Raw genomic sequence first — 21,237 nt, 5'->3', positions numbered from 1 at the left:
CAATAGTGACCGATATGTAAATTCTTCTCCCGGTCCTGTCAGTTTCTCAAACACATATACAAAAAATGAAATATCAGGGACATTATTAGTTTTTAAATATACTTCAAATTATTGGAGATAAAAATAGAATTTAAAAAATTTTAAAAACATTTTTTAATGAAAAAAATTTTGTATTAAGTTTATTTATTTATTTTGAGAAAGAGAGAGAGAGAGCACAAGTGGGGGAGGAACAGAGAGAGGAAGAGAAGATCCCAAGCAGGCTCTGTGCTGTCAGCACAGAGCCTGATGTGGGGCTCAGATTCAGGAACTATGAGATCATGATCTGAGCCGAAATGAAGAGTCAGACACTCAACCAACCGAGCCACCCAGGCACCCCTCTTTTTTTTTTAAATAAGAATTATTAAAGCTCGGGGCGCCTGGGTGGCGCAGTCGGTTAAGCGTCCGACTTCAGCCAGGCCACGATCTCGCGGTCCGTGAGCTCGAGCCCCGCGTCGGGCTCTGGGCTGATGGCTCGGAACCTGGAGCCTGTTTCTGATTCTGTGTCTCCCTCTCTCTCTGCCCCTCCCCCGTTCATGCTCTGTCTCTCTCTGTCCCAAAAATAAATAAACGTTGAAAAAAAAAAAGAATTATTAAAGCTCAAAAATACCATCATGGCACATGAGTCATTGTGTCTAATTATAAAAATTTAACAGCACTATATTTAAATAACCTTTTGTGAGAGGCTTTGTACATGGTGAAATGTTGACTCAGCTTTGTAGCTTATTGGGTCCCCTGGCCCAGAAGGTTGATCCTGGCAGTGTTAGAGAGTTATACCCGTGTGGTGAAGGAGCCCACCACAGAGAGAGAGAGGGACGGGATGGAGACTGGGAGCCCTGCATTCTACATCCACTTTGATAATTAGCTATTTTTGCATAGCGTGCTGTCTCAGTTTCCTTTTCTTTACTTTAATGTTATTTATTTTTATGTAAGAAAAACTTATACAGCACTATGTTCGGGGTATAGCTCTGAATACTTATCGCGGATTAACTTTCTGAATCTCTTATATCAGTGTAAGGAAGTAGGTACTACTGCTGTCATCCTCTACTTACAGGTGGAGAAACTGAGGCACAAAAAGTGAAGTCACCCGAGGCGACATAGCTACCAAGTGACAGAGCCAGGGTTTGAACAGAGGTCCTGAGTCCAGATCTTAAACTATGAGATTTTCAGATCTCTGTTTACTTCATCTGTGAAATGGAACTAATGATATCAACCTTGCTCGCTGTAAGGAGGGGCTAAATGAGGTGTTTCAAAAGCACTTTGAAAACCAGAAGCACTATCTAAATGAAAGGCTACTGCATTTCATGAAACGAAAGGACTGTCCACTGATTATCAACGGGTTGAGATTTCAACAACATCCTCTCAGCAACCTTATGAACTTTAAATAACAGTCATGCTAATTACGTTCAGTCTTTTGACTAGGAATTCTAACATTTCAAAAAGAAGTCAACACATTATTTCATTTCACCATTTCAAAAGTTACAATAGTCCTATATGATAGCTTAAAAGTAAATACCCTTATCCCCATTTTACAGATCAGAAAACTGAGACCTATAGAGTGATTTGCCCAAAGTCACACAGTTGACAATTAGAAGAGCCAGGGCTCAAACTCAGACATCTTTCCAAATTTTTTTTTAATGTTTATTTTATTTTGAGAGAGAGACAGAGTGTGAGTGGGGGAAGGGCAGAGAGAGAGGGAGACACAGAATCCAAAGCAGACTCCAGGCTCTGAGCTGTCAGTGCAGAGTCCAATGCAGGGCTCGAACTCACAAACCGTGAGATCATGACCTGAGCTGAAGTCAGAAGCTTACTGACTGAGCCAGCCAGGTGCCCCTCAGACATCTTTTCAAATTCAATGCTTTTGAATTTGTCTTCACTATGAATAGTGCTCCACTAAATGTGACCTTCAAAAATTAATAAAAGAAAGAGAAAAAAATACAATGAAAGAAAGAAGGAAGGGAGGGAGGGAGGACAGTTGCTGTTTAATCGGTAGGGAGTTCCAGATTGGGAAGATGAAACAAATTCTGGGGATGGATGGTGGTGAAGGCATGTGAATGTACTTAATGTCACAGAACTGTACACTTCAAAATGATCAAAGTAGTAAATTTTATGTATATTTTTCCACAACAAGCAGAAGGAAGGAAGGCAAAAGGAGGGGGGAGGGACGGAAGGAGGGAAGAAAAATTTGTAAGTTTGTCACCATGCAACTTTGGGGGCATCTTAATCAACTGAAAAAGTTTGCTTTGAGTCAGCAAAGATATCATCAAGGAAGGTGGTCTAGACAGTTCATTTGAATGACTTTTTTCAGTTAAACATTTTAGTAGAAAAGTGCTAACAGCCTTTTCCCAAGAGATCTCTTATGGCCCAAACACTTCCTATTTCTCTAACCATTTCAAGCCCAGAAGAGTTGCTGGAGGTACTGAGGAGATGATTCTCCCTGAGCACAACTCCCCTTTTGAATACTTTTAAAGGGACTGGCTTAACATGAAGTCACTTGCTTACATGAAAAGACCTTAGAGGAGGCAGCACCAGGCGCGACGGTGAAACATTCGGAGGAGGTAGGGAGAAGAGCAGAGCCTGGTCACATCTTTACTCCCCCGTGAGCAGCGGGAAGCCTCTGCCCCCATGCCCACTATCCATGTGAGCTGGAATCCAGCTCAGCCTTGATTTTAAACTCTCTCATTTTCTTCATTTACACAACTGTTAGTATCACAGAGGACCCAGGACACACTGGAAAAGACACATATCTTAAAGATATGTGGTTGGTTTGACCACATATCTTGATCAATTTTTGATCTGAAAGCAAATGTGCATGATATGACAATGCCTCATACTTTAAAGCACCACACAGCTGTCTGATTCTTATTATATTGTCTTGATTAAATCCCCTTGGAAATCTGTCCTGGCTGACTGGACAGGGGTCATGGATTCCCCTAGGTCCTACTTTGATATTGTAATAGTGATGTAATGGGACAGAGGGTAGCTGTACTTGTGGTGAACACAGCATAATGTTTAAACTTGTCAAATCAGTAGGCTGTACACCTGAAACTAAGGTAACATTGTGTGCCAACTCTACTCAAGTAAAAAAAAATAGTAAACACCCACTGCTGAGTGACTGCCTCAGCAAACACCCACACACTTCTACGTCAGGGACAGCAAACTAAGGATCTACTGCCCACATCTGTCCCTCTGCTTGCTTGTTTTCATATGGTCCATGAGCTAAGCATACTTTTTACATTTTATTTATAAAGTTTATTTATTTATTTTGATAGAGCAAGAGAGCACGTGAGCAGGGGAGGAGCAGAGAGAGGGGGGGAGAGAGAGAGAGAGAGAGAGAGAGAGAGAGAACCCCAAGCGGGCTCTGCCCTGTCAGTACAGAGCCCAATGCAGGGCTTGATCTCACGAACTGTGAGATCCTGACCCGAGCCGAAACCAAGATTTGGACACTTAACTGACTGAGCCACCCAGGCGCCCTAGTTTTTATATTTTAAATGGTTGGGGAAAAAATCAAAAGAAAAATCAGGAGTGAGTGAGTAGCTCAGTTGGTTGAGCATCCCACTCTTGGTTTCAGCTCAGGTCAGGATCTCACAGTTGGTGATTTTGAGCCCCACATCTGTGCTACCTGTGCGGAGCCTGCTTGAGATTGTCTCTGCCCCTCTCTCTCTGCCCCTCCACCACCTGCTCTCTCTCTGTCTCTCTCTCTCTCAAAATAAATAAATACACTTGAAAAAGAAAGAAGAATCACATTTTGTGACATGTGAAAAGTACATGAAATTCAAATTTCAGTGTCAATAAATAGATTTTTACTGGAACACAGCTATGCCCATTTACTTACATAATACCTATGGCTGCTTTCATGCTATAATGGCCGGTTGAGTGGTTCCAACAGAGACCTTATGGCCCACAAAGCTGAAAATATTATCTGGCCCTTGACAAAAAATGTTTACCGGCACCTGGCCTATGTGCACTGAATGTGTGAACATGGCTAGCATTCTGTTGTTCTCTTGCCTGTTCATACCAAAATTGTTGGTTCCTTCTTTAAATGGAGGAGAGAGCCTGTCTTCCATTTCGCATGGCACTCTGCCTGTTAGGCTTATTAATTTGTGATAATGAAGACAATAGGCCACTGACCTTTGCTGTTGGTTTTCCAGTATCAAACACTCATTGTTTAGGATGCTTAGTGACCTTATCAGCAAGGTAAGTACGAATTTAGTATCTCAGGCTCTGCCTGACACTATGGATATAAAAGTCCGTGACCATTAAGGATTTAAAATTCTGGTTGGGGAAGCAGGCTATACCCAGGTAAAGCCCTCAAAGAACAATAGAATGATATTTACCTATTACATTCCCCTTTGTGAGGCACTCTCAGAATAGACGATGCTGGGTCAGTCTATGAAGTGCTTTTATCATGGTCAGACATATGAGTACATGTTTAAGGACGAAGCTGTTTTCTATATAATTATGGAATAGAAAACTTAGGAGTCATCAAGTCCCATTTCCTTCACATATGGAAGAGGAAACTAGTGCCCAGAGAGGTCCCATGGTTGGTTAGCTGAGAACCAAGACTAGAACCTGGGTCTCTGGATCCCCAAGTTAGTTATACTTGACGATAGCACTTCAGAGTCTCAGGTCTTTTTAAAGCACCAGTAAAGGATGTTTAAAACTAAATATTTACTACACTTCTCTTCATCCCATATGACATGTTTTCCTCAAACCATCATTTTAACCTTTAATTTCACCTCTGCTGACAAGCTAGGAAAGAAAAGATGCCAAATTCTGATTTTTCTGTTCTCCTGTGGTGTTGCCCATCATTTAACGTGGAAAGGGAAAAGAAAATAATGAAATTCTTAAAAATCTGTTTTGATTGCCATTACTTTCGAAAGAAATAAGCATTTCCCATATGCTCTCATGGAGAAACAACCATAATTTTGTTTTTACATCAATTTTGTATTGTTTTTTGTGTGTTTAACGTATTTCTCATAACAGAGGCCTGACCCTGGTATGAAACTGCCTGATAATCAAACAAAACAACACAAAACAAACAAAGAACACCACCAATGGGAAAAAAAGAAATCGTGAAAAGCTTGAAGTTAACCTGTAGTTATTCTATTTATATGTACACAACATAAAGAAATAAGTGAGTCACATGGACATATTATTATTGTCACAATAAGTTCTTCTCACACTGGAAATAAATGTCTTTATGTGCTGCACTTCGCATTTTCTCCCTACCTCTTTCCTATTACCACTGGCCAATTGGTCTGAGTACAATACCAAAAAAGAAAAAAAAAAAAAAAAAAAAAAGAAAAGAAAAAAGAAAGAAAAAGAAAAAGTAATAAAGAAGTGAAGTTTAAAGAAATGTACCTAGGAACATTTTGGCTCTTGCCTTCCCACGAAATTTTAGCTGTTCTCAATCACTGCATAACTAAATGTTGGCTCTAGCTCCTGCATATTGGGGCTAAGAGTCCTGGCTTGGTTGAAAGATCCCAGAGGCTTTGATGTCCCTACAATATTTGGCAGGGCCCACTGCTGCAGGCCTCAGCTGAGACTCCTCACTTACTCACTTTGAAGTTAGCCAGAGCTCACTTCTCTGAATCTAAATTGCTGAGTTAATTTGAGGCTATGAATGCTGATCCTACAGGTCTGGCTAGGGAGTTCTGTACTCTTCTTTAGAGGAACTGGGATATGGAGAGTTTTGAGGGCAGCAGACCAGGTCTTTAAGAGAGGTGGTATGGGATTTTCCACCTCTGATAGCAGACTAGCTTGTTGCTGAGCAACTCTCCTAACATAAAAGTTAGAAAATCTCTTTGAAAACATCAGAGAATTACCAAGGCAGTAAGGATTCAAGGGGCCAAAATCCTGGAGAGGAGGGTAAAGGAATGAAGCTATTGTTCAGCATCATTTTCCCCTTAAAGCATTTGTTAAGTTTCAATCAGCAGCAGAGACATAAAGCTGAGTGGAGCTTCCAGCAGTTTTAGAAGGAAGGAGGTCAATAAATGGAGTACAAGGGCCACCAAGGAGAGGAGGCCAGGTAAACACCCCAGGCTTTCAGTTCAGATTCCCAAAGGGATAGACCCCAGGAGGAGGGATGAACCAATTCTCACAAAGACCAAAGCTCAGCCTCCAATCTGCACGGTCCCCAGTTGGGTCAGGTATACTGCCACCTAACTGCCTGCAAGAAGCAAGAGCTAATCTTTTCTGGATGATAATAACATCCAGAGCCTCAAATTATGTACAATTCATTATATACAAAATCAGGTGGTCAAACAAAATTGCCTCATATACCAGGAGGCAAAACAAGATGGCCAAAACACAGGAGAAGAAAATCAATAACAGAAACAGGCTTATAGAGTTACCAGAGAGGGATTTCAAAATATACTGGGACTAATTCAAGAAATTAAAATGGAAATTCTAGAATTGCAATATACCCAAACTGAAGTTAATAATTAAATGGAAGCTTCAGAAGCAGACTAGACACAGCTGAAGAGAGGATTTGTGAGCTGAAAATGGCCAGACTGAAGTACAGTGAGAAAAAAGGCTGGAAAATAAGGAAAAAGGAGAAGGAAATTTATGGGACATGGTGAGACGGTGAAAGGAAAATGTGATTAAAATAGTTCCCAGTAACTGAGGCCTGACCCTAGTATGAAATTTTCTGCCTCAATAAAAGCAAAAACAACTGAAGGAGGAAGAAAACTCGAAAAGCTTGAAGTTAACCTACAGTATCCTATTTATATGAAGACAGCATAAAAAAGGAGAGGAAAAAGAGAATGAGACAGAAGCAATATTTGAAGTTGTAATGGTTGAGAACTTTACAAAACTGGCTAAAACTTCAAGCCACAGATTTAAGTAAAGCTATGAATCTCAAGCAGGAAAAATACAAAGAAAACCACTTAAGTGCATCACAGCAATGCTGCTGAAAACCAAAGATACGGGAAAAAATCTTAAAATCAGTCAAAGAAAAATCAATAATTTTGAAAAGCAACAACAAAGCTGACATCTGTCATCACAGTAGAAATCAGAATACAATAAATGGCAACTTCAAAGTGTGAAAGAGAACTGCCGGCTTAGAATTCTATGCCCAGTGAAAATATCCTCCCCAGATTACATCAAATAAAGGCATTTTCACACACAAAAATAGAAAATGTATCCCCATTAGACTTAACACTGAGTGAAACATTGAAAGGCATTCTTTGGACCGAAGTAAAATGATCTCAGATGAAGTCACAGAGATGCAGGAAGAAATAGCAACAGAAAAGGTAAATTTAACAGAAAAGGAATAAATTTAAATTTAAAGATAAATATGTGAGTAAATGTAAAAAAACTAACAAAAAGTTTGTAAAACAGTAAACATAATGAGTTGTGGGTTTTAAAATACAAAGAGAATTAAAATATAAAATAGAAATAGTCCCTCCCACCCCCCCCAAAAAGGCAGGAGGGAATTAAAATAAAGTGTCCCTGGGTTGCGATCCCTGAATTCTCCAGGAAGTGGGAAAGTACTAATTTATAGCAAATTCGAATAAGTCAAGGATACATGTTGTAAACTGTAGGGTAGCTCCTAAAAGAATGCTAAGAAGAGTTTATATAATTCAACTTATGGGGAGGGGTAGAATAATTAAAATATTTCATTAATTTAAAAGAAGGCAAGAAGGGAAAAAGGATAATGAAACAGGTGAGACCAATAAAAAACAAATAACAAGGTAGATTTAAATCCTGATACATCAGCAAAGTCAAATTTATCAGAGTGTCTGTGTTCATAGAACAGAAACCTGTAGCCAAATTACAAAGAGCAAAGACATTTGTTTAAAGTCACACATGTTATGCATACCCACAAAATACCAACATGGATGAAGAAAATTTAAAACATAATACAAAGGCATCCATGGCAAATAGGTTAATGGGGATCATCAACTAAATGAGTATATAAGATTACTCAAGGCACAAAACGTTAAATACTGTGAAATTGTATGGCCCATATAGGAAAGAAATTTGATACTGGCTTTCTCAAATAGTTTTAAACATTTTATAATAATCTAAACATACATGACATAACCAGTAATGAGTTATGGAGCTGAAATAAACTTTTATCTTTTTTTAATGTTTGCTTATTTATTTTGAGAAAAGGGGAGAGGGGCAGAGAGAGAAGGAGAGCAAGAATCCCGAGCAGGCTCCGCAGGGTCAGCGCAGAGCCCACTGTGGGGCTTAAACCCACAAACCATGAAATCATGACCTGAGCCAAAATCAAGAGTCAGATGCTCAACTGACTGAGCCACCGAGGCACCCAGAAACTTTTCTAACCTCTCATTAATAGTAAGTCAATTTTACAGGGTGCCTGGGTGGCTCAGTCAGTTGAGTGGACAACTTTGGCTCAGGTCATGATCTCGCAGTTCGTGAGCTTGAGCCCCACGTCAGGCTCTGTGCTGACATTTCAGAGCCTGGAGCCTGCTTTGGATTCTGTGTCTCCCTCTCTCTCTGCCCTTACACAGCTAGTGCTCTCTCTCTCAAAAATAAAATAAAAACATTACAAAAAAATTTTTTTTAAAAGTCAATTTTAATCAACCATGTGACAAGTCTGACTTGTCTTTCTAATTTCTCTATAGAAAAGATTATCACTGGGGCGCCTGGGTGGATCAGTCAGTTAAGTGTCCAACTCGTTGGTTTCAGCTCAGGTGATGATCTCACGGTTCGTGGGATTGAGCCCCAGGTGGAGCTCTGTGCTGACAACATGGGGCCTGCTTGGGATTCTCTCCCTCTCTCTCTGCCATTCCCCTGCTCATGCGTGCATGCTCTCTCTCTCTCTCAAAATAGACAAACAGACTTAAAAAAAAAAAAAAAGGAAAGAATATCACCAAACCATTGTGATTTTAAAAGGAGACAAATGAGGATGAAGTCAAAATATCTGAGAAAAGAAGTGTGATGGACATGTATCAGGCAGTTAATTAATAGATATTATGTTTTCTGGATTTTGTGATGTTTGTTGAGTTTATCAACTTATTTAAATTTGTAACACTGTGATTTCCAAATCTAACATGTTTCTAAATATTTTCAAACATTCACTGCTCTACTTAACTTTTTGTTCATAACTTTACTTGTTTTTTCTTAAAAACCATCCTCCAAACAGTTCCATAAAACCTGGATAAGGTCTTGTCATCTAGAGTTAGAATAACTATTCTACTGCAGTCATTTGTTAACCATCAAAGGGAATGAACATGATTCACAAACCATAATCCAGCATTTCTGGTCCTCTGAGTAAGACCTACCAGAATTCATTCATTTCTTTATTCCTTCCTTCATTTTCCATCCACTCAGGTATTCAACAAACACTTATCAAGCATCTACTACAGGTTAGGGACTGTTTTAGTATCAGAGAATATGCCAGTGAATGAGATAGCCTCCCATTTTGTGTGGGGGGTTATATTTCTAGTGGTAGAAGATAGACAATAAACAAGTAAGCAAATAAATGAACAAAATAATTCTCAAGAAAATAATACTGGATGATATTTACCTAAGAGAAATGAAGACATACCTTAATTCATAACCACCCAAAACTGAAAACAATCCTAATGCCCATTGACTGAAGAAGGGATAAACAAACTGTGGTATATCCATGCAGTTTAATACTACCTCAGCAATAAAAAGGAATGGGGGTGCCTGGGTGGCCCAGTCTGTTGAGTGTCTGACTCTTGGTTTCAGCTTAGGTCATGATCTCACAGTTCATGGGTTCAAGCCCATGTCAGCCTCCACGCTGACACCACAGAGCCTACTTGGGATTCTTTCTTTCTCTCTCTCTCTCTCTCTCTCTCTCTCTCTCTCTCTCTCTCCTTCTCTCCTGCTCTCTCTCTCAAAATAAATAAATAAACTTAAAAAAAAAAGGGATGAACTACTGATACATGCAACAACATGAGTTGCAAGAAGCCAGACTTAAACAACTATACACTGTATAATGTCATTTATATGATATTTTGGAAAAGATCAGTCATTTCCAGGAGCTGAGGGTGGAGGAAGGAAGGGGGTTGACCACACAGATACAGGAGAGTATCTGGGTGTGATGGAAATGTTCTACATCTAGACTGTAGTGCTGGTGGTGTGTAAGTTTGTCAAAATTCAGAGAAATGTACACCTAAAAGTTTACTGTTTGTGAGTTACACCTCAGTCAACCCCAAAAAGGAAACTGGATGATGGAATAGCATTGGTCATTCCTTTAGACTGAGTGACCAATGAAGACCTCCTATAGAAACTGATGTTTAATGTGTAAAATGAACCAGCAGCCTCTTAGAGGTTCCTAGGCAAATCAGATCTTTTCAAGTAGCAGCAAATATCAGATACTAATCAGCAGAATTTCAAAGTTGACTGTAGTAAACAAAATCCCTTGTTCCATTACTGGAAGGTAGAAAGAGAGGAATGGAGAAATTTTTTTCTTTTATTCTGCAAAACATGTGTTTTAATTAAGAGAGAATTTATGCAAACCCTACATACCAGGAGGATTTACAAGTGCAAAAATGCTAATTTAGTCTATTTTCAAAGGATGTTATTGACAAGTACAGTTCAAAAAACCTCACCAGGAAGCCTTTCAGGCTATGCAGTATGTTTCATGATCAAGTTTGTGCTTTTTTTTTTTTTTTTTTTTTTTGCCTCCATTCATATTGAGTTGCCAGAAATAATAATTAATCACACAAAAGTCTAACACTTTAAAAGATAACATGTAAGAGACAAGGTCAAAATTCTTTTTTGCCCTTCTATCTGCAGCACTCCAGTTGAAAGAGCCTTGCATCTGCCCCGGGCACTCCAGAGTCTGCCAGGAGCCGCCACAGATCTGTCACTGTGCGAACACACAAGTTGAGTCTCCTTTCCAGAGAGGCAGTGTATGCTTCAGAAAAGTCATACTGTGGAGAAGTTATGGACTGCTGGCTCATGTAAACCCCAACAGAGGGACTTTCTGGAAAAGATGCTTTGCAAGAAATTAAATTTTCTTCTCTTGTGCAAAAAAAGGCCAATGTCCCTGGAATCCGTGAGGCTGGGCCTCTAGAACATTAGTGGAGCGTTTGGATCCCCTTAGAAGGGCACCACCATGGAGTCACTCAGGTTATCTTCCCTCAGAATAGTAGGGTTTGAGATCAGTAGCTCCCGCTGTCCAGGGAAGGGAAATGGAATCAGACTCTGTGTTTTGATGGTTTCTGAAGAAAAGGTTCCATTTTCCCCGAAGGAACTGGGACTTAGAACGAGGAAAGCCAGGATTATAGTCTGACTGTACTCTGAACCTGTTGTGACAAGGCCAAATTCCATCTTTCGGTCTCTGTCAAACAAGGGTTTGAACTTCAAGATGACTTCTACTTGTTAACTGCTCAAACATCACCCAAGCTGTGGTTAGTGTCCTCTTACTAGAGGAGCTAGTAAGCTAGCTAGGAGGCATTTGATAATTGCCCATCTGAGGAATCCCTGATACTCTCAATGAGAGAGATCAGCTAGCATGGATCTTGGAAAGGAGATTTGGACCCCAAGACATAGAGCAAACTCTCTTCTTTCCAAGAGAACTTTCTGCAGTGACGGAAATGTTCTGTATCTGCACTGTCCAGTAGAGTCACATGTGGCTACTGAGCCTTTCACACGTGGCTGGTGTGACTAGGGAGCTGAATTTTTAGTTTTATTTAAATTAGATTTAAATTTAAATAACCACTGTGATTAGTGGCTAACATGTTCGACCATGTGACTTGAGATATCAGGAAAGGTTGAAAACTACATTACCTCATAAATTCCTTGCAATGAATGCAAAGAATCTGTACTTCAAGACGTTTGCATAAATGCAACACTTTCCTGTTTCTTTCCACATTCCAAATCACAAGGGAGGGGAAAACTTATGAACGGTCTTTTCCATGGGATCAAAGAAGGATCACAATTACACTGGAACTCCTGTATACATCTACCCTTAGGATTCATTCTGCCAGCTCCATTCTAGCAGAAATAGCACTGAAAAATAATACTGAAGCAGGCACAATATAACGTGGGCATTATATGCTGTCAACATTAAATATAGCTTTAAACTTTACATTTACTGGAAAAGAAAACACGAACTCTCCTCATCCTTCTCCTGTTGAGGGTCCAATTCAGGTCTTAAATTCCATGTACATAATACTGGCGTGCCTAGTACAGAAATGGGCATCTGATAGGAAAGAGCAGTATGCAGAAAAATACATCCATCCATCCAACCACTGTCCATCCATCTGCCCATCCACTCAGCCATTCACCTGTCTGTTCATCTGTCCATCCATCCACCCATCTCTTCATCCCCCAAATCTATTTATAGAATCAGAAAGAAAGGTTTTTCTCTCATTTACTCAAACAATGACAGCTTAGTAGAGAGGAAGAGGTAAGAAGCCGGTGACCGTGTTTTTAAACATTTTAAGGAGTATGCTTTCAGATGAATTCCAAAAGACAAGAATAATAAGAATGAGAAGAAAAGTGTGCATTAATTAACCATAATTTTAATTAACCAATAGTTACTGATCATACATCTGGTGCAAAGAACCATGTGAGGTACTGTGGAAGATATAAGGATGTGTAAGAAATCTCTGCCCTCAGCATCCTTAATAATCTACTTGAAAAGTTAAAGCAATGAATATATAAGAGGCTAAAAAAAGACAAATGAGTGAAATACTTCAAAAGAGGAAGATGAAAGAAGTCACAAGATAGTTCATGTCTCAGATGATGAACTTTGTGTTTAGGGTCAGGAACTTTGGGCTAGAATGGTCCCACTTAGGGCTTTAAGGGGGAAGCTTGCCAAATTCCAAGTGATAGGCAAGATGACAGAATTGAAAAACTTTGGAGAGACCTTAGAAATAATCTAGCTCAACTCTATTACTTTACAGATGATTCAACTAAGGTCAGAGTGTTAGTGACTTGGTCCGACTCCCTGAAATGGGCAGTAATGGCAGCAAAAAGCCTAAAAGGCAGGACTGTTGACACCCATTCCCAGCCCATACATCACACGGGGAGTAGAATCTTCTATGTAGGAAAGGAGAAAGCATTCTGGAGAATGTGCACAAAACCATAAGCAAGGAAGCAGAGCCAGGAACTCGTCAGTTTAACCACCAGGTGCATGTGTAAGGGGAAAAAACCATGAAAGGAGAGGTAGGGCAGGGACCAAAAGTAAAGGGGCCTGAAGGCAAATCTGCAAACGGTCAGCTGTGTGAAACCCAGAATTCTGGTTTCTGGGACTGCCTTGAAGTCTCCCTTTGACACAGTGGCAGCAGTATCAACTTTTCCAGAAAACTGTTATTCCTTTCATATTAACAAAGATTCCAGTTTGCCTGGGGGAAGGGAGGACTGTAGAAGGGAGATTGGAACGAGTGCTGGCACTGCTGGTGAGCCTACAGGGGGCGGGGACGGATGATTATCACTATGCCCATTCACACCTCAGAAACCCTGATTGGGTAGATTTAGGGTAGCAGCCAAGAAGCTGTATGTTTTTTGAGCTCCCCAATGATTGGTGATGATCATCCAGTGTGGAGGGTCCTCTGGTTCATCCTTTTACCAACCTGTCAAATACAGACTAGCACTTTAGAAAACTCTTTGATGATATTTACTAAACATATGCCACCAGTGATCCAGTGACTCCATTCCCAGGCTGAGACCCAAGAGAAAGAAACACACATGTACCCCAAAAGGCATGAATAAGAATATCCAGAGTAGGCTATTAGCAGCCCCCAACTGGAAACAACCCAATGTCCATCAGTATTAGAATGGATACACAAACCGAGATATATTCATACGGTGGAATACCACACAAGAATTCAAAAGAACAAACCATTGCTATGTGCACCAACATAGATGACTCTCACAGACATGAGAAGCATAAGAAGTATGATTCTATTTATATGAGATTAACGAACCAGCAAAAATAATCTATGTTCACTGAACTCAGAATAGTGATTGCCTCTCTCTGGGGGTGGGTATTAACTGGAAAGAGACAGAAAAGAAACTCCTGGGGTGCCAGATATCCTATATCTCCAGCCGGGTGGTGGTTACGTCGCTATGAAGACAGTGCAAATACACTGAGCTATACACTTGTTCACTTTACTGTATATAGATCATACCTTGTTGAGAAAAAATAGAGATTGTGTGTGTGTGTTTGCCCTGCCAAACTCATGACGTTATTATAAGACTCCAATAGCTTTTTAAAACGAGATAGACAAGTATAGTTTTATATTATTTAACTAGCTCAATACTTATTCTTGTTGAAATTGGTTAGATGCAGTACCTGTGATTCAGGTGAGCCATCAGCTTTCTCAAGCCTTTACCAAAGCACAAAAAGTTACTTACACGGAAGTTTATAGTAATTTCTGAACTTGGAAATTGGAAATTTCCGAACTTGGACACACAGTAACTATAAAGTTGCTGAGAGCACACTAGAGCTGCCAAAGGGTGCAAACCGGCTTTTGAAAGAGCCTTTCTGCCGATGGTCTGCTTCGAAAGCTCCCTGCAGCTGCATTTGTACATTCCACGCCCTCACTTTTCTCCCTGCCCACCCCCCCCCCCCCGCAACACCTCCACACCCACCAACCCAGAATGCAAAATCTCCTCTTTCCGTCAAGAAAATGGTCCTCATCCCGAGGTGCCCTGGGCCATTGGTCATGAGCCACAGACAGACCTTCTGCCGGCTGGGGAGTTTGCCTGCCCCTGGATCAACGTGTGAAATTGCCTGTGGCCATTAGCACCTGGTGGGCAAACGCTCAGGTTAGAGCAAGCTGGACGTGAGCTGCGGGAACGGAGAAACCCTGTCTGGCCAGCCCGATGTACAAACCTTGTCTCTGGGCTGTTATTTTTCCACCTTTGAAAATGAACAGTGTACTTCAGGCAGCTAAGTCTAAACACATGTCTACAAATACTGATAACCCTATCTTTATTTGTCCATTACTTGACAAAGCCAGATCACCTGGGGACTGTTTGTTCCTCTACAAAATGAGAATCCACTATCGTATGTATTAAAATGTAGGACATTCTCTTCAGAGTATAAACTTTCAAGAGCTGCTTCTCTGTCTTTCCTGGTACACTCTCAAATCCGTGTGTATCTTTAACACCATAGCATCCCGTGGATTTTAAAATAAAAATGTATAGGCTCTGGCTCAATGTTCCGGTTTTTCTTCATTTGACCATATGCTCCATGATGTTTCTGGAGTCTATCCATCACTGGGTCCGATTTCTAGAGCTCAGAGGTATGTAAGATATATGCAGCCACACGTGTGAACAACCTGCAGATATTTCCTGACTGGTTCATTCAAGCAAGAGATGTTTACAGAATAGATGCTCGGTAAATGTTCAAAGACTGATGATGAATCTTTAAGAATGAATACATGTGAATTTGAAAGCAACATGTGCACACAAGAAATGCAGTTCACAGATATGAGTATTTCCCAGAATAAAACACTGGACTCCCTCCCCCCACTGAATAAAACCCCCAAAGGCACCGTATATGGAAGTACATCACTAAAGATATTAAAATTCAAAATCAGACTTGAATGGAGCTTTCTCAAGGAGAAAAAAAATCCACATCATGCTTATTTCACTAAAGAGATACTTAGAAAAACCAGCTCTCTGGTTACAAAGAGAGCCAAATACAAAATCAGCTCTGAGAAAAGTTAAATAGTCTGAGGAAAATAAATTTCAAGGAAATGCTGCTTATTTTCTCCTCTTGTTTATTTCTGAAAGCCTATTTTGAGGAAGAAATTCAGTGAGACTTTTCTGTTCTCTGATGACGTTGAATTGCTTCTAAGAAACATTTGCCTGGGGTGTAAACTCTATTAGGTGTGACTTTTTTTTTTCTTCTCACCACTCAATTAATTTTGCAGGGAGGGAGAAATTAGGAAAAAGCGACACTAAATCGATTTGTCTCCTGAAAATGAACGTCAATCTTATGCTCAGAATATTTTTTTTCTCATTTGTCCCCTTCTGTCCCACCACTCACTCACTTTTCTTTCTTAAACCAGTATGTCAAACTCAAGAAGTAATCTCCAGAAGAAAAACATTCCTGGGAGGGAATCGGAGTGTGAGTAGAACTTCCCTTTGTGCAAGCAGCTCTGTCTGCCCCAAGGTGGTGGCTCATTTACCAAGGCATCTATCACCCTCAGAGAGAATGTGACTTTCCTCCAGAACTTACCTGTCCGCCGAGAGAGCCGTGAGGGTGAAGACAGACACCCCCACCGAGGTGAGCTGTATAAAAGGGATCAGCTTGCAGCCAATCCTGCCAAACAGCCATCTGTCGGCCAGGTACCTGCTGGCATCCACGGGAGCACATGTCACCAAGAGGAGCAGATCTCCCAACGCCAGACTGGAGATGAACAGGTTCGGCACATTTCGCATGGCCTTCACAGTACAGAAGATCTTGATCAGCGTGATGTTGCCGATGAGGCCTATCAGAATGATGACCCCATAGATTGCAGGGATGACATACAGGATCCCCGGGTGGAACCAGTCGTCGTTCATAGGGACATCTGCACTGTGACTGGAGATGTTGCAGTGCAAGAAGTGGTCCACTTCCAAGTTCAAAAGCAAACAATCACTTAGAGCCATCCTCTAGATTCTTTCCCACCTGAAAAGTGCTCTTAGATGCTGTTGCTTAACTTTGATTTTGCAGTTGGGTGAAGATGAGGATAAAAATCTATGCTGGGCTCTTTATCTTCTTTAATAAAAATAGAGTACATATACACTATAGCATTCAGAACTGTCTGGCACTATTTTGACGCTGGTGCTGCCGTGGTCTTCACTTGACCAATGTACTACATGTTTCTATTCAGTAAGTTAACAACAAAACAACAACAAAAATTCGGCCAGAAAGGGCTCAGAATTAAACCCACTCTGTACCAACCCTTTCTACCTCCATTCTAGTCTGAGTCTCCCTGGCTGCAGTTTACAAAGAACTTTTGGCCGGCTATTTTCATACGGCATTTCCTATCTTTCCTGATATTTAGAACCTGAAGGTTTAAAGTGGGTAGAAAAAAAACTGCACAGAGAAAGCCTCAAATCCTATAGGCAGGATGCTGTGCACGTCACTGACTTAACCAGCAAACAGCAGCTCTGCTGAGCTGAGGCTCTGAAGAGGAACCAGGGCTAAGTACAGACAGAGAATGCCAGCCCCCTGCTGGACACTTCAATCACTGCCCAGTAGCCTGCGCTCCCCAGATGAGAATCCACCTGCAGACTTTAACGGACACCCTTGGCTTCTCATTTATGATACAGCACCTACGGCAGTTATTTAATAAGCATTGCTAGCCCTCTGCAGGGCCCTGCAAATCTTGCTGATACTATCCATGCCCGTTTATCTAGATAAAACTCACATCCCATTTTCTCATCTTTACCAATACATTAGAATGACATGTTAGGGTTGCTATAAAATGAGGTCAGTATCTGAATGAAATGCACACAGATGCACAGGATGTCCCCGTGTGAGCTGTCCCACCAGCCTTCCCAATGCCTCTTTGAATGGGGACTGCCACTAAGGAACAGTCGGCATAGGATTTGTGCCTTAAACCTTCAGTAACTGACATCTGGGAAAAGCAGAAGCAGAACACACACGCGCCCTTTCCCATTGCTTTCGCAAGCCGTTATTGTTCCCTTTACCAGGGGGAAATAAGATCAGGAGCCAGCTGCATTATTAAATATCAGTAGCCTTTTCCAGAAAAACGGGATTTTTCTCACTGGATCTAAAAATTACATGAACTGGCGTTTTGATGCAGTTATTTGAAGTTTTTTTTATTTGAATGCTTGCCATGTTTAATAGCAACTTTCCTCTTAAGTCCTGAGTAGGAAATTAACTGAAAAGGACTTACAGATAGAGTACCAAGGAATTGGGGAGTGGAAAGAAATAACTTAGACTTGGTGGGGGGCCAGAAAAGGCTTTACTGAGGAGGTACAACTAGATTTGAGTTTAGACCTTTAGCCAACAACTTACAAATCCATCACAAGGGTTTATCTTTAAGACTTAGGTGGAGCCTGCTCTCCAGGTACATTACAGGAAGCCAGTTACCAACAGGCACTGTCATTGAAGGTTTGGTTTTTTGGGATCCATAAGGAGTAAAGAAGCTTGTACTTAACACCAGGCCGGAGTGCACCAAGAAAGACTCCAAGCACGTTGTCATGGTGACTTCCAGGGGCAGGTGACAACATTGAGATGCCTGCCATGCTCCTCCACAATCCAAAGGGCTGGCGTTCCTCTCAGCCAGCAGTCGGAATCTGCTGCTGCGTGCCTGGAGTAGGAAGAGCTACTCGGTGGACATCAGTGTCACCAGTAATGAGTCAATGACCATGAGCCTAGTGGTGTTGATTAGTTGCTAGCAGTATACCTTATGTAGTATATGGTTTCTGTGCTTCCATCTTGGCTCCCTCAGGTAATGCTTTAACAAGTTATGTAGGCAAGTTACTGGGTGTCTTAAACTTCAAGTTCCTAATCTGTAAAGTGGGGATAATTTGTGAAGTTAACTGAAATTATCCATGTTAAGATTCCATAGTATTTGGCACACAGTAAGTGCTCAATTAATACCAGCTGCTAGTACTATAACTGTTATTACTGTGGTGATTGAGAGAGATGATTGTTGTGGTTTTCCTTTGGAAAAGGCCAATAAAGCCAGAAGAGTGATCGACCTCGGATCAACTGGCAAAAGGTCCTATTCATACAGGTGAATCAGCAACCCTTCCATTTACTTGAAAGACATTGAGCACACATCTGCCAGTTTTCAGGCATTGTGCAAGAGCCTGAGAAAAAGAATATGAAGATACATGTTATTGCAAGATCCTTCACGATCCCAGGTACTCTAGCTCATAGTCAGAGCACCTGGTTTCAAAGAATAATGCAAGAAGTGTTTTCATATAGATTCTGCAAATGCTTCTGTTTGTTTTATCCTGATTAATCATTTTTCTTCTTGGAATTCATCACCACTAAACCAGCCCTACAAGAGATCCTAAGGGGGACTCTGTGAGTGAAATGTTGCAAGGACCACAAAGTACCAGAGACACCACTACAAGCATGAAACCTACAGACATCACAATGACTCTAAACCCATATCTTTCAATAATAACACTGGATGTAAATGGACTGAATGCGTCAATCAAAAGACATAGGGTATCAGAATGGATAAAAAAACAAGACCCGTCTATTTGTTGTCAACAAGAGACTCATTTTAGACCTGAGGACACCTTCAGATTGAAAGTGAGGGGATGGAGAACTATCTATCATGCTACTGGAAGTCAAAAGAAAGCTGGAGTAGCCATACTTATATTAGACAAACTAGACTTTAAATTAAAGGCTGTAACAAGAGATGATGAAGAGCATTATATAACAATTACAGGGTCTATCCATCAGGAAGAGCTAACAATTATAAATGTCTATGCACTGAATTCAGGAGCACCCAAAAATATAAAACAATTAATCACAAACATAAGCAATCTTATTGACAAGAATGTGGTAACTGCAGGGGACTTTAATACTCCACTTACAACAATGGACAGATCATCTAGATAGAGAATAAATATAGAAACAAGGGCCCTGAACGATACATTGGACCAGATGGATTTGACAGATATGTTTAGAACTCTGCATCCCAAAGCAGCAGAATATACTTTCTTCTTGAGTGCGTATGGAACATTCTCCAAGAGAGATCACATACTGGGTCACAAAACAGCCCTTGATAAATATAAAAGAACTGAGATCATACCACGCACACTTTCAGACCACAATGCTATGAAGCTTGAAATCAACCACAGGAAAAAGTCTGGAAAACCTCCAAAAGCATGGAGGTTAAAGAACATCCTACTAAAGAATGAATGGGTCAACCAGGCAATTAGAGAAGAAATTTAAAAATATATGGAAACAAATGAAAATGAAAATACAATAATCCAAACCCTTTGGGATGCAGCAAAGGCAGTCCTGAGAGGAAAATATATTGTAATCCAGGCCTATCTTAAGAAACAAGAAACATCCCAAGTACAAAATCTAACAGCATACCTAAAGGAACTAGAAGCAGAACAGCAAAGACACCCCAAACCCAGCACAAGAAGAGAAATAATACAGATCAGAGCAGAAATAAACAATATAGAATAAAAAAACCCACTAGAACAGATCAATGAAACCAAGAATTGGATTTTTGAAAAAATAAACAAAATTGATAAACCTCTAGCCAGGCCTCTTAAAAAGAAAAGAGAGAGGACCCAAATAGATAAAAAAAAATGAATGAAAATGGATTTATTACAACCAATCTCTCAGAAATACAAGCAATTATCAGGGAATACTATGAAAAATTGTATGCCAACAAACTGGACAACCTGGAAGAAATGGACAAATTCCTAAACACCCACACACTACCAAAACTCAAATGGGAAGAAATAGAAAATTTGAGCGGACCCGTAACTAGTGAAGAAATTGAATCAGTTATCAAAAATCTCCCAACAAATAAGAGTCCAGGACCAGATAGCTTCCCTGGGGAATTCTACCAGACGTTTAAAGCAGAGATAATACCTATCCTTCTCAAGCTGTTCCAAAAAATAGAAATGGAAGGAAAACTTTCAGACTCATTCTATGAAGCCAGCATTACTTTGATTTCCAAACCAGACAGACACCCAGCAAAAAAAAAAGAGAACTATAGGCCAATATCCCTGATGAATATGGATGCAAAAATCCTCAATAAGATACTAGCAAATCGAATTCAACAGCATATAAAAATTATTCACCGCGATCAAGTGGGATTCATTCCTGGGCTTCAGGGCAGGTTCAACATTCACAAATCAATCAATGTGATACGTCACATTAATAAAAGAAAAGATAAGAACCATATGATCCTGTCAATCGATGCAGAAAAAGCATTTCGCAAAATTCAGCATCCTTTCTTAATAAAAACCCTCGAGAAAGTCGGGATAGAAGGAACATACTTAAACATCATAAAAGCCATTTATGAAAAGCCCACAGCTAATATCATCCTCAATGGGGAAAAACTGAGAGCTTTCTCCCTGAGATCAGGAACACGACAGAGATGTCCACTCTCACTGCTGTTGTTTAACATAGTGTTGAAAGTCCCAGCATCAGCAATAAGACAGCAAAATGAAATAAAAGGCATCAAAGTTGGTAAAGATGAAGTCAAACTTTCACTTTTCACAGACAACATCATACTCTACATGGAAGACCCGACAGACTCCACCAAAAGTCTGCTAGAACTGATACATGAA

At 40.4% G+C, this 21,237-nt stretch overlaps 1 protein-coding gene and 1 long non-coding RNA gene across 3 annotated transcripts in view; one reads left to right on the top strand and one right to left on the bottom strand.

Moving 5' to 3' along the window:
* Positions 1 to 17,376, bottom strand: part of GRPR (gastrin releasing peptide receptor) — a 33,803-nt gene extending 16,427 nt beyond the window's left edge. Inside the window, exon 1 of one of the 2 annotated variants that reach the window (XM_045470700.1) lies at positions 16,184 to 17,376. In XM_045470700.1, coding sequence (XP_045326656.1) covers positions 16,184 to 16,596 — 413 coding nt within the window. In that variant the 5' untranslated portion in view covers positions 16,597 to 17,376. The remainder of the gene's footprint in view (positions 1 to 16,183) is intronic. The other variant, XM_045470699.1, reaches the window with a different exon arrangement.
* On the top strand, positions 855 to 15,156 carry LOC123594088. Its single transcript, XR_006710665.1, has 2 exons — positions 855 to 1,260; positions 10,780 to 15,156. It is a non-coding gene; the product is annotated as an uncharacterized LOC123594088 (long non-coding RNA).
* Positions 17,377 to 21,237: the final 3,861 nt, after the last annotated feature.

The sequence above is a fragment of the Leopardus geoffroyi genome, chromosome X (assembly GCF_018350155.1).
Source record: "Leopardus geoffroyi isolate Oge1 chromosome X, O.geoffroyi_Oge1_pat1.0, whole genome shotgun sequence".
NCBI lineage: Eukaryota > Metazoa > Chordata > Mammalia > Carnivora > Felidae > Leopardus > Leopardus geoffroyi.
This window is presented reverse-complemented; position numbering and strand designations above follow the sequence as displayed.